General features: G+C 43.2%; 1 protein-coding gene across 1 annotated transcript in view; it reads right to left on the bottom strand.

Annotated features, from left to right (window-relative positions):
- Positions 1-12,185, bottom strand: part of CACNA1C (calcium voltage-gated channel subunit alpha1 C) — an 879,081-nt gene that overhangs the window by 53,892 nt on the left and 813,004 nt on the right. The window contains exons 32-35 of the mRNA XM_069094317.1: positions 9,809-9,841; positions 5,829-5,957; positions 3,511-3,576; positions 1,293-1,384 (exon numbers count right to left, since the gene is read on the bottom strand). Coding sequence (XP_068950418.1) covers positions 1,293-1,384; positions 3,511-3,576; positions 5,829-5,957; positions 9,809-9,841 — 320 coding nt within the window. The remainder of the gene's footprint in view (positions 1-1,292; positions 1,385-3,510; positions 3,577-5,828; positions 5,958-9,808; positions 9,842-12,185) is intronic.

Genomic DNA, 12,185 nt, shown 5'->3' on the forward strand with positions numbered 1-12,185 from the left:
CTAGGACCTGAGTGAACAATGGTGGTCCTTTCCTTGGAACCCAGATCTGTCATTGAGTGAATGAGCAAGCCTAGAAGATGAAGAGGTATCTCCATGCCTTGTATGAGAGTTCTGCGGCACTACAGGACAAGGTGACATTACACTAGGGTTCATGTTTTGCATGGCATGAATGTCAATAACACAAGGGTGTAAAGTAACGCTAGAGCAGGAATAATGGATAAGAAGAACAGGAATATGGGAAAGGAAGTTGAAGCAAGGATGGAAAACTGAAGGAGAGATGGATGGATAGGAGGTTATTATTAGAAAGGGGGAGCTTCAGAGTTCAAGATCATAGCTTAATGGCAAGATTCTAGATGTGACAATCCCTGTGAGTTTCTAAGTTGGAATGTGGGTATAGGGAGCCCATTTTTGGCCACATTCACAGGGGGAGTGACTTGAGAGATGTGGGACCAGGTGCTTGCCTGCTGGCTGGAGTGCCCTCTCCCCTTATAAAACAAACAGATCAACCAAGGGTACTGCAAATTTTCAAGGTTCTTCCTCTGACCTCAGGTTTGAAAGAGGCTTGGAAGAGGAAGCTAGAATGGAGAAGCAGGGACGAGAAAAGCAAGAAGCAAGAATCTATCACAAGAAAGCAGAGGGCCATGGAGGGCTAACAGTAGAGTTAAGCTATAGTGAGTGACTGCAGTGATGCCTGATCCAGGGAGGAGAGGATGACCCAAGCATGAAATATGTCCTGGGTGAAATAGGATTGATCCTGGGCCAGGAAGAGAGCTCTTACTTCACTTCTTCCCTTTCTCCAGGGAGAGGCATAAATGTATTATGAATTATCCACTCTAAACTTCCTGCTTCCCCTTGAACTTAGGAGGCATTAGCCTTTGTTCTTAATATGCCCATTTACTTCTAAGCCTTTAAATGTGATTAAAATGTTGCTCATCATAAACCTAAACTGTCTATAGTATTTTTACTTAAGCCTTATTATACATGAAGGAGGGGGAATTCCCTGATTTAGGGATGAGAATTTGGTTCAGAATTTGATTCAGGGGAGAGGGGCTGAACCTGGGGTTTGGAGCTATGTATTTAATGGAGTTTAACGGATTTTAAAAATAAGTGCCCCAGAAAGGGATCTGCCAAGGAAGCTCCAGTCGCAGGAATGGAAGAGGGAGTGAATTCCTATACATGGGAATGAAGAGCATTCTCCTGGGTGGGGTGTGATTTACATCTGAAGCTACCTTATTCTCCAGTGCCACCTGGTGGTTTTAAAATATTTGCAGCTGCATTCCTGAGTTACCCACCTGAACAGTAGGAGCACAGCTTGAGGGAAGGTTTGAAAGTTGTTGTTCCGATTGATTTCCGTGGTATCATTCAGGGCAATTTTGCCAAACACCTAGCAGAGGGAAGAAGTTGGTGACAGGGTTTGTTAGGGCCCCAGTGCCCATCTACAATCCATAAATGCTACTTTTTTTTTGGGAGGGCAATTGGGGTTAAGTGACTTGCCCAAAGTCACATGGCTAGTGTGTCAAGTGTCTGAGGTCAAATTTGAACTCAGATCCTCCTGACTCCAGGGCCGGTGCTCTATTCACTGCACTTCCTAGCTGCCCCCATAAATGCTACTTGGCTTGTCAAAGGCTATAGGTGATCCTAGAGTGAGGTGATTTGTACATGATGGGCTAGACAAATTCCCATGATACTTAGGCTACTAAGCAACTGCACTCTCTAGCCTTTATCCCCAGTTTTCCCCACCTAATTATTCCCCCCCCCCCACTCTGCTATCCAAGTGCCCAATTGATCTCTGAAGGATCCTGACTTGGTTTCTGGGACTAGGATTTTCTGCTATTAGGCAGTATCAGAACCAGAGCTATAACTAGCAATTCTATGCTTAGCACAGTCTATTATTTTTCTTTACTTTTTTTTTGGAGGAGCAGGGCAATTGGGATTAAGCGACTTGTCCAAGGTCACACGGCTAGTAAGTGTGTCAAGTGTCTGAGGCTGGATTTGAAATCAGGTCCTCCTGACTTCAGGGCCACAGCTCTATTCACTTTGCCACCTAGCTACCCCAAGTCTATTATTTTTCTTGCAAACTAAGTGCTAAGCTCAGTTTAGCACAACCTGCCGCCAGACTACAAGTACCACTACCCCCACAGGATGTCAGCTCCTTGAGGGCAGGGACTGTGATTTTTGTCTTTGTATCCCCAGCACTTAGCACATGGTACACACTAAATGTTCGTTGACTACAACTGTCGTCAGTGCTTTTAAAATTCAGCATCCTGGGGCAGCCAGGTAGCACAGCGAGTAAGAGCACCAGCTCCAGTGTCAGGATGACATGTGGATTGAATCCGGGCTCAGACACTTATTATCCACCCAGAAACACCTGGCCGTGTAACCTTGAGCAAGTTACTTAACCCCAAATGCTTAGGGGCGGTCAGGTGGCTCAGTGAGTAAGAGCACCGGCTCCAGTGTCGTGATGACCTGGGGATCAAATCCGGGTTCAGATACTTAGCACCACACCCAGAAATAAGTTACTTAACCCCGATTGCTTTAAAAAAAAGAAATGAGACCATTATAAGAGAAACTTGCTTCAAAGATTTTTCCCCCATATTTCAACTTTTAATTTTAGCTGTACTGGTTTTGTTTTTATAAAAACTTTTTAATTTATGTAATTAAAATTATCCATTTTACCTCCTGTGAATCTTTCTATCTCTTGTTTGTTTTTTTTTTTGCTTTTTGGAGGGCTATTGGGGTTAAGTGACTTGTCCAAGGTCACACTGCTAGTTTTTTGTCTCCTTAATTTCTTAGAAGCCTTAGCTTCCCAAGGGTCAGCTCAGGTTCTCCCACATACACAAAAATTTTCCTTATCTCATCCTGACCCCAAATCATTGATTACTATGCTCTCCCTTTTCAAATGACTTTGTTTATTTTCTAATGAGTTGTATCTTTCACCTTTGAAGTAGAATGAAAGTCCCCTCAGGATGGCCCTATCGGCTCTGACAGTGCCACCTACAGATCAGGCACTTAGTGAATGTTGAATTGAATTTCAGGCACTGATTAGCAAAAAGATATGTGCCCTTTCAACACATCCTTGGGGATGCAGCTTCCAAAAGGGGTATATCACAGAATTTGGCATAATCCTCACTGACAATACAGAAAAAAGTTTTGGCATCATAAGGAAAATGTCTCAGAGATCTCATCCTAAGGTTTGCCTAACAGTGTTCTACACATAGTACATACACAAATGTTTGTGGAATTTATGTGCATCTATTTGGTCACCCAGCCATGCTTGAGAGAAGTGATTAGATTTGGCATGGAGAATTCTGTTTTGGACTCCAAGGGCAGGGGGGTACCCTTGGCCATATACTGTGGAGGGAGAGGGGTGAAGAGAGAGGAGGAAGAATAGAGAGGCAGAAGAGGTAGAGAGGAAATGAAACAAAGAGAAAAAGAAGGAAAGGGAGGGAGAGAGAGGTCCCTGTGTGGGGAAGGAGCCAGAGGTATGGGAATTCTGGATGTATCTCCTACCTGCATTCCAATGACAGCATAGATGAAGAACAACATCACTATCAGAAGTGCCACATAGGGTAGAGCCTGGAAGAAAATGAATAAGGCTGTAGCCTTTTATGAAATAACCTGGCCCTCTGCACCCTGCCCCATGCCCAGGAGGATGCACTGCACAGGCAGGCAATGCTGGAGACCAGATGCAGTGCAAGATTCCATCCCTCAAACCAAGGCTCTGGGGGACCTCCTGACATAGCCCTGTGGTACAAGGCACCACCCCCCATAACAAGGCTCTGGGGGACCCCCTGATGTAGCCGTGTGATACTAGGCACCACCCCCTATAACAAGGTTCTGGTGGACCTACTGATGCAGCCCTGTGGTACAAGGTACCACCCATCAGACCAAAGCTCTGGTGGACCTCTAGGGAGGGAAGTCAAAAGTTTCAGCAGAGAGAGGTTAGACTGAACAATATCTCAAGTCATTTTTAATTCTGAGATCCTGTTACTGATTGTCTGAAGGAAGGAACAAGAGATGAGCTAGTGGGATTCTAAGCCCCAGCTTGTTTTAATCACTTGCTGGGCAGCCTGTAACTGGATCTCTGCAGGCCTCAGTCACTTCTCTGGAAGACACAAAACAAGCAATGTGCCTTTTGCTGGAGAAAAGCCAGCACAAAACACAACACAAAAAAACAAACCACTTTCTCTGAAAGTGGTAGCTACCATTTATCACTACCACGAGATGTCACTGTAGATCCACATTGAGCAAGCTCCAGGTCCAATCTCCAAGTCTCGCCCCTCCCCCTTTAACTGGAAGAAGCACCTTCACAACTCAGCCCAGCTTGGGCTTTGTCCCCTTCCACTAACTCTACCCAGAGGTGCTGGGTCTTTAGGTCCCATAGCTCCCACAGGACTGAGTCCAGGAGTCATACTTGGCCTTTAGTCTTCTTTCTAGCTGAATTAGGGATATAAGGCCTCTGTGACTTCCATGAAACTTATTTAACTTCTCTGGAAATCATAGGACCTTAGACTGGGAGCTATTAGAGACCATAGAGGTCATTTAACAAACACACTGGATAACACTCAATAATTACACTTTTTGAGGTATTGAAGGTAGCATCAGCTAGAAAACAAGGGAAACATACTCTTCCTCTGCCCTCTGGTCCCAAGCCTTGACACCTGAGAGACATTTGTTTCTCAGTTCCAGCAAAGGGATTGGTTGATGGGGGTGAAAGGGTACTGTGTTCAGCAAGCCTGGAGCCTGAAGCAGCTAATAGTGAACGGTAAAGCTAGCTAGAAGTAGCTAGCCCCCCATTGGGTTTTTTTACGGTGATCTTAAGATATTATAATATACTTATATAATATACTTAAATATACTTATATCAAGTATATTTGTTAGAAAGACGTTTTGACTATGAATGCTTGTTACAAGGCTAAAACAAATGATTTTGTTTTATTTTTAAAATTTAATTTATTTATTTAATTTTGTTCAATTATTATTGAAAGAAAAACCTGAAGAATTTTTAAAAATCAGGTTTTTTAATTTGGGGTCATAACTTTGGTCTGGTGCTGGTCTATGTCTCTCAGTTTTGACTCTGGGTCAAGGCAGATGTCTGAGGGCCAAACAGATATTCCTTTCTGCCTAGGGTCAGAAATAGATTCTATGTCCTACCACCTTTTCCCCAATGGTAGAGCCCAGTTCTGGTGACAAAGAAGGCCAGATTTCAGTGCTGTTGAGTTTCCTTGACTTGAGATGATTGAGAGTGGTGCTGACGATCTAGGATAAAGGTCTTCTCTGCTACACTGTCAGGGCTTCTCTGCAGATAGAGGCCAGACAACTATAGTTGGGGCTTCTATACCACATATGTTCAAGAAATTCAAAGTACTTAACATACGGATGGTGTGTTTTTTTCTTAAAATTCCTATTTATAACTTCATTTATAGCCAAATTCTCTTTTTATAAACATTCTCCCTCTTTGGAAATTGTTAGGTAATTAAAAGAAGAATTACCTTGCCATACTTAGTTGAAGAACCCAAGCAATCCTATACCTACTAGGTCAAATGGTGTTCATTCTTCTCTATTAGGCTGATATCAGAACTCTTCTCTCTTTCTTGGGAGCATTTAATTAGTTTAATGAATAGGTACATATGCTGAAATACATTCATCTCTGAAGAGGAAGGTGTCATAGACATATCAAATATGCAAAGTATGCCTTATTTAGGGGAAAATAAGTTTCAATGAAATATCTTCTAATATGTCTTCTCAGTCAGGTAAGAAAATCTTTCCTTAGAAGGGTAAAGTTACTTTTAAGCTGTTGCTGGTAGGAGGAGAAAGAGTGGGAATACCTGGAAAGATTTGATGAAAGTCCAGAGCAGGGTCCGGATGCCCTCCCCACGGCTCAGCAACTTGACAAGACGCATTACCCGAAAGAGCCGGAAGAAGGTGATGGAGATCCGGGAGTTCTCCTCTGCGTTCTGGAATCCATTGGTAACATGAGGTAGTAGTTAACATAGCCAGAGGGGGTGGGGTGGGGATGGAGGGTAGGAGCCCTGCTCCAAAAAAGCAATGCCTTCGTGAGGCAGGGGATTGCTAAGGGTGGGGTGGGGTTAGCTGCACTCTGTTTCTTTCCTTGGATTCTCTTTCCTATTTCCCAGAATCTGTCCTCAGCTTGTATACAGACTGCTCCCTGGTGAGTCTCCATGCTTGGTCCTTCCCTTGGTCCATTCATGCTACCTGGCAAACCAAGACCAAGTTGTCTCTAGGCAGGGCTCTTGGAAGAGTAGAGTCATGCCTTGGTATTCCTGAGTGCATGTTCCCTGGAGTCAGGACTTTACTTCTGAACACTTTCTCTCTCACCCCCTCACTTAATCCTCTCTCTTTTTTGATATTCTTCAGTATCAAATTTTGGTGTAGTTGAAAAAGCTTTCATTTTAGTGACTGAAGAAGGTTCAGAAGAAATTGCTATTATGAAAGGCTCTTGTTCCAGGACTAGTACTTGACCCCCCCCCCCCCCAGCACACCATGAAATCCTTGATTCAGCATTATACTGCCCTTAATCTGGCATTGCCAAAGGGTTCCGAGTCTTGAGTGAGTCTTGTCTATGGATCAGGACTTTTTCCACAAAGGACTGGCATTTTTGCCTTTTGCTGCTGGTACTGGCTCTCTCCTGACTAAGAAGTCTGGGTGGATCTGTTGGGAGGTAGAAAGGGGCATTGTTCTAGGGGGCTTATATCCTAGGCTTACATCGAATTCAGTAGAACTGGAAGAGGTAAGGACTATGGACAAGGAATGCCCATAATGAGTAGGGTCTGACTTCAGACTAATTGTCCAGCCAGCACTGTGCCAGGCTCTCCAGCACGTCCTCTGGTTGTAGGGGCACTAACACCTCACAGTCTGGTTCTCTTCAAAAATGAAGGATGAACAATTCCACAGCCTTTACTTAAAAGCCTGGCCAATACCTTATAAATAGTCAGTCACCCCCCCCCCCAATATAAATGATTTATGTAATCTATCTAATTCTCTACTTACTGTTTGCCATTCCCCTTCTTTTCTTGGGCCCAGGGACCTGTATCCCACTGTGGCACTTTCTAAAGGAAGTCACTATTGCCCTTGTTGAACCAATCAGTTTCATCTTATTTGAAGACAGAAGTTCTGCCTTGGGGAACATCTTTCTAAATAGTATCCTTGAGGGAGTCTATTTGGGGGGGTGATGAAGGAAGAGATGAGCAAATGAGACCGAAATAGTCTTAGGGTTGGTGGCTCCAACGGGAGCCCAAGGATGGACATTCAGTTTTGTTTGCCCCAGGACCTTAACTAGTGCCCAGGAAAGTGAGATGGGATATTCCCTTCTCATTCTCTGCTTCTGAAACTCAGAATTATGTAGACTACATAGAAATATGTATACCCAGAGTTTTCCCTTTATCCAGCTTGGCTGCTTTGCTGAGGTGGGAAGTATCTCGGAGAAGGGTCAGTGTATCTGTTCGTACCCCCACCCCCCTCACTCCAAACTAGTGCAGCTCACCCGACCCCTGCCACTGCCCCTCCTGCTGTCAGGACCAGGAGAGAACAGACTCATTAGATTTCCTGTTGTGCTTCCAAGCCCACATTTCTTCACACCTCCCACAAAGAGGAAAACTCATCAGCCCAAGGGCAGCTGTGTTTGTCTTACTATTGACCTCACCAACATATCATTTCCCCTGGTTGCTTTGCAAAAGATATTAACTATTTCCTAGCAAATCACTCCTTAGCTGTGTCCAAGCTTCAGATATATGCACTGAAATGCACTTGAGACCTTAAAGGCAATATCTGTCCAACTTCATGGCTTGTTGCCCAGCAATAACTTGGAGGTATATATGTGGAGGATGAAAGCTTTATTTGTACCTAACCTTCACTCCTATTCAAAATGGGACAGAGGACCCCATAAAAGGCTAATAAAAAATTGGAGACACAATGGAATGGTGTTTACGCTCTTCTCTTGGCAGGATCATATTTGAACCATCTCAGTAAATGGATGTCTGTTCTACTCCCCAACCCTTCAAGAAAAGACACTTCTTTCATCTAGTTATTCTGCCCACTCCAGGGGACAGAAAGAAAACCACTGTTTCTTCTGGCATTTTGGTTCCTTCCAATTCAAACAGTCTGGGCATCTCTGGTGGACTGCAGAAGACGCTAGTGGGGAATGGTAGGCAACCAATCTTTCTCCTATCCCTAGGTCTCTAGCCTGTATATTTTGAAGTTTTTGATGTCCTTAATCTCTATTTCTATCACCTGTGTATCTGCTTAAAATTCTATGTTCTTTTCTTAAAAAGAGGTTGCCTTTCCTCAGAGGTGTTTGAAGAGAAAACTTAAGATTTTGTAGATTGGCTGTCAGTTTCACCATGTTCAAGAGGGAAGGAAAAATGTAAAGAGAATAATCCTGAGTGGGAGATCCAGCTTTGAATGTCAGGAGTTTGAAAAGTTGGTGCCACTGGGGCATCTCATTCTGATGAGTTTAAAAACACCCCAAACCAAATCCTGCAGAATGAACTCTATTCTATTTTTCAGAACTCTCCCTGTTGAGTATAATTTGCTAATGCTTTTCAGTTTATAGGATAAACATATTTCTTCTTGTGTCATTATAATTTCTTCTGATAATTCATGAATTATGATGTAATAGGAAGACAGCTTCAAAGGCTGATCACTGTGCCAAGAGCTAGAAAAATCCAAAGCACAGGTTCTGTCAGTGTCCTCTCACCTGAGGCAAAGGACCCAGGATGGACTATATTGGAGAGCTGTTCAGTTGAATTGATTAATCCTAATGAGTCCCTAATGTGTCTTGCCTTTAGTTACTGACTACTACATAGGCTAGAACAGGCAATTGGTCTGGCCTTTTCAAAGTGTGTGCATCTGCAAACATCACATAAGAGGTAATTCCTCAGATAAACACAAAGATTAATATTGGGTCTCATGACTCAATCCTCAGGTAAAGTAGCCTCCTTCTTTCTTCCCTTCCCCCCATCATTTAGTCTAGTCTACCATTCTCATGCCTCCAGGTTAAGGGAGAGAGATTTAACCTAGTCTTAAAAAAGGCAGAGAAATGTCTGAATCTCCCTTGGCAATTAGTCCTAGTTTAAGAAGCTCCTTTTCCTCCCTGGATCTAGCCTTAGGGGAAATGAAAACCAAGTAATTACTTTGAGTAATTTATTGGATCTTTGATTTAATGGTCTCTGATGCAAATTGCAATCCCTCCTTGTTTTCTTATCCTGTGTAATTCTTGTCGGTTTTTTCTCGTTCATAAATTCTGCATATGGGAGTACTCTACTATGTTGGAGGCCTTCTTCTTGTTCTTTTAACATCTCAAGGGGGACCAATATGCCACTTAGTTGGACATACATTGTCTTTCAATCTTTAGCTCCATAGAAAAGGAGATAAGCAAATAAGTGCATTAACCCCTAATATGCTTTAAATAATTAGGTTTTTTTTTTAGCTTTCTTAACCAGTTGGACTCAAAGGTAGATAGCATGGCCAATTGAGTCACTAATGTGTCTAACAGGAAATGGTCTCTGGGTCTTATTCTCTCCTAGTAGCTCATCAGAAAGGCAGGACAACAGGGAAGCTTCACCCAAAGGAAAGCTCATGACATGAAGGTAAAAAACACCACCACATGTACAGCATATTCACAGCTCATGTGACACCAGGCAGGTATGGAAACATGGCACGGTGGGTTCATGCAGAGGGAACTTGGGGCTCAGAGAGATTCTTGTGACTGGGGTGGACAACAGAGTGAGAAGTGTGTTAGGAGGAGTGTCACAGAAGCTGGGAGCGTGGTCTGTATGTTTGGTCTTACCATAGAGGGAGAGCATTGGGTATGTTCAGCTGGCTTTAAAGGAAGGCAGACAGAGATAAGCTGTAATAAGTCTCCAGTGAAGAGGCCCTAGTATTCTAGGTCTTGGCTAACACAGGAGCAACACTGTGGCAGAAGAGGGCAAAAGAAAGCAAGTGGCAAAAACAAAAAAACACGAAAGAGTGGGTTCCAAGTTGTCCCAGGAATTGTAAATTGTCTGGGTATTTTTAATAATCATTGTCTGGAGGGCAATTGGGGTGAAGTAACTTGCCCAAGGTTGCATGGCTAGTTTTTATTTTTGTGTTAAGTGTCTGAAGCTGGAACTGAACTCGGGTCCTCCAGACTCCGGGGCCAGCTTTACTCGCTGCACCACCTAGCCACCCCCCTTAGAGGTCTCTTTTACTCTTTCTAAACCAAGCATTAGGAAGAACTTCCTTTACCAGAAGACTATGTCCAGGCACTAATGAGACAAACTGAGTGGTCTCTGGCCCAGCCTATCTTAGATATATACATCATACTATCTTCCCAATTCAGTACTTGAGAGCTTGGGCTATGGGGCTGTCAACTCTCTCTGGGGAAACCAGTTGAGGAAAGTTTTGCTTATGCTTTATCTCACCTTTCCCCACTTCTCTTTAGACAAAGAAGCTTAAACATTGGGCAATGAATATCTGGGTCTTGAGGAGAGCTGAGATCTATTGATACCTGTGGAATCTGAGGAAAGAAACCCTGAACTTAGTCTTTAGGCAAGATGGCTGATATCTTTTTTTAGGCAATAACTGTCCTCAATTACTAGAATTTAGGTCCATATGTCTGCATGATCTGTCAGAACACTCCTTAAAAGTCATTCTCTGAGATTTGACTGCTGTATTCATTTGCAATAGGAGACCCAGTAAATTGGGCTATAAGTAGGTCTCCTGTGCTAATGTCTTCCTATAATGCCTTAGAGTTTAATTCGGAGAAAGAGATTATTGGGTGCCCCCATTCTATGGATCTGAAATTAGCTGTGGTAGGCTCCCTGCAGAGGCCACTTCTAGGAGATCTGAATTGTTGATCCATAGTTACGTTTTTTAGTTTTTACCTTCCTCTTTCAGGTGGTTGCTCTTGTGTTTTTGTTTTTAATGTACAAACAAAGAAAACATGGGATGGAATTTCTACACAATGAAAATGTGCCCAGCTAGACATTTCTTAAAGACTGAAAACAAAATTCTCTGTTATCAGGTTTCTCGACTGATTTTTTTTTCTTTTCTTTCCATAGCAGGTTGGCAGCTTGGTTGTTTTTTGTTTGTTTGTTTGTATTTGCAAAGGTGGGGGGACACTAGGTCAAAGGAAGGAAAGGAGACAGAGGGTCTGCAGGTCATTTAGAAAACACGGTTTGGACTTTGGGTTTCTGCTTCACAATCATTACTGGATGCCAAAGTGATTTCTGGTTGATCCACTTGCCTGGTTTGTCTGGGATCACTGGTATTTGGTCAGTAAGCTAAAGCATAGCCCCAAAAGACAGACAAGGAGACAGACAGACAGGCACATGTGCACATACACACACGCACACACACACGCACACACACACACACACACACACACACACACACCCAGAAAGAACAGTTTATTATGTATCTTGATAATGTATGAAGAAAACCTTTTGCAACGATTTCTAGTGCCAAATGACTGATGGCCAGACTGATGACTTCCAGAGTGACTTGGTGTTGCTAAAGGAGCAGGGTGTGTGTAGCTCTTCTATAATAACCAGGATGAGCATTGAGAGGGAAGTTCCCTGTTCCCTGCTTCAGGGGAGTAGGACTCAGTAAACTAGATAACAGATGACCATTGATTTGGAGCTGGGAGGTCATCCAGTCCAGTGACTAGGGAGCTTGGCCTGCCTTCTTCTGGGTGGCCAGTGGCATGGAGCTCCAAAACAAGCAAGATGCTCTAAGGCCTGATTATCCTCTGGGCCATCCCTTTGTGCAATATGATCAAAATGGAGATGAGTTTGAAAACCCACTAAAGTCATTTAGCAAAGTCATCAAAAAAAATCCTTATTGAAAACCTAAAATGTGTGTGATATTGAGCTAGGCCTTAGATGCTTGTCCTCTAGGAGCTTCCAATCTGGTTCATATGTTGGTTGGTCCCAAAAAAGTTACTTCCTGGATACTCTCCTTGTCCCTTGAGCCTTGCTTGGCAGTAAATGACATTCACTGGTTATGTGAAAGATAGCATTGGGTTTCATTGTATCTACTGATGGCAGCTTTTTAGGTTAGTGTTTTGGGAAACCATCTGCCAACAGTTTGCTGGTAGTCTGAAGAAGCTGAAATTCATCCATCCATCCATCCATCCATCCATCCATCCATCCATCCATCCATCCATTCTTTATTTCTTTCATTAA

Source organism: Petaurus breviceps, unplaced genomic scaffold, assembly GCF_028583685.1.
Source record: "Petaurus breviceps papuanus isolate PSGF00001 unplaced genomic scaffold, PetGlider_PUasm1.0 216, whole genome shotgun sequence".
Taxonomy (NCBI): Eukaryota; Metazoa; Chordata; class Mammalia; order Diprotodontia; family Petauridae; genus Petaurus; species Petaurus breviceps.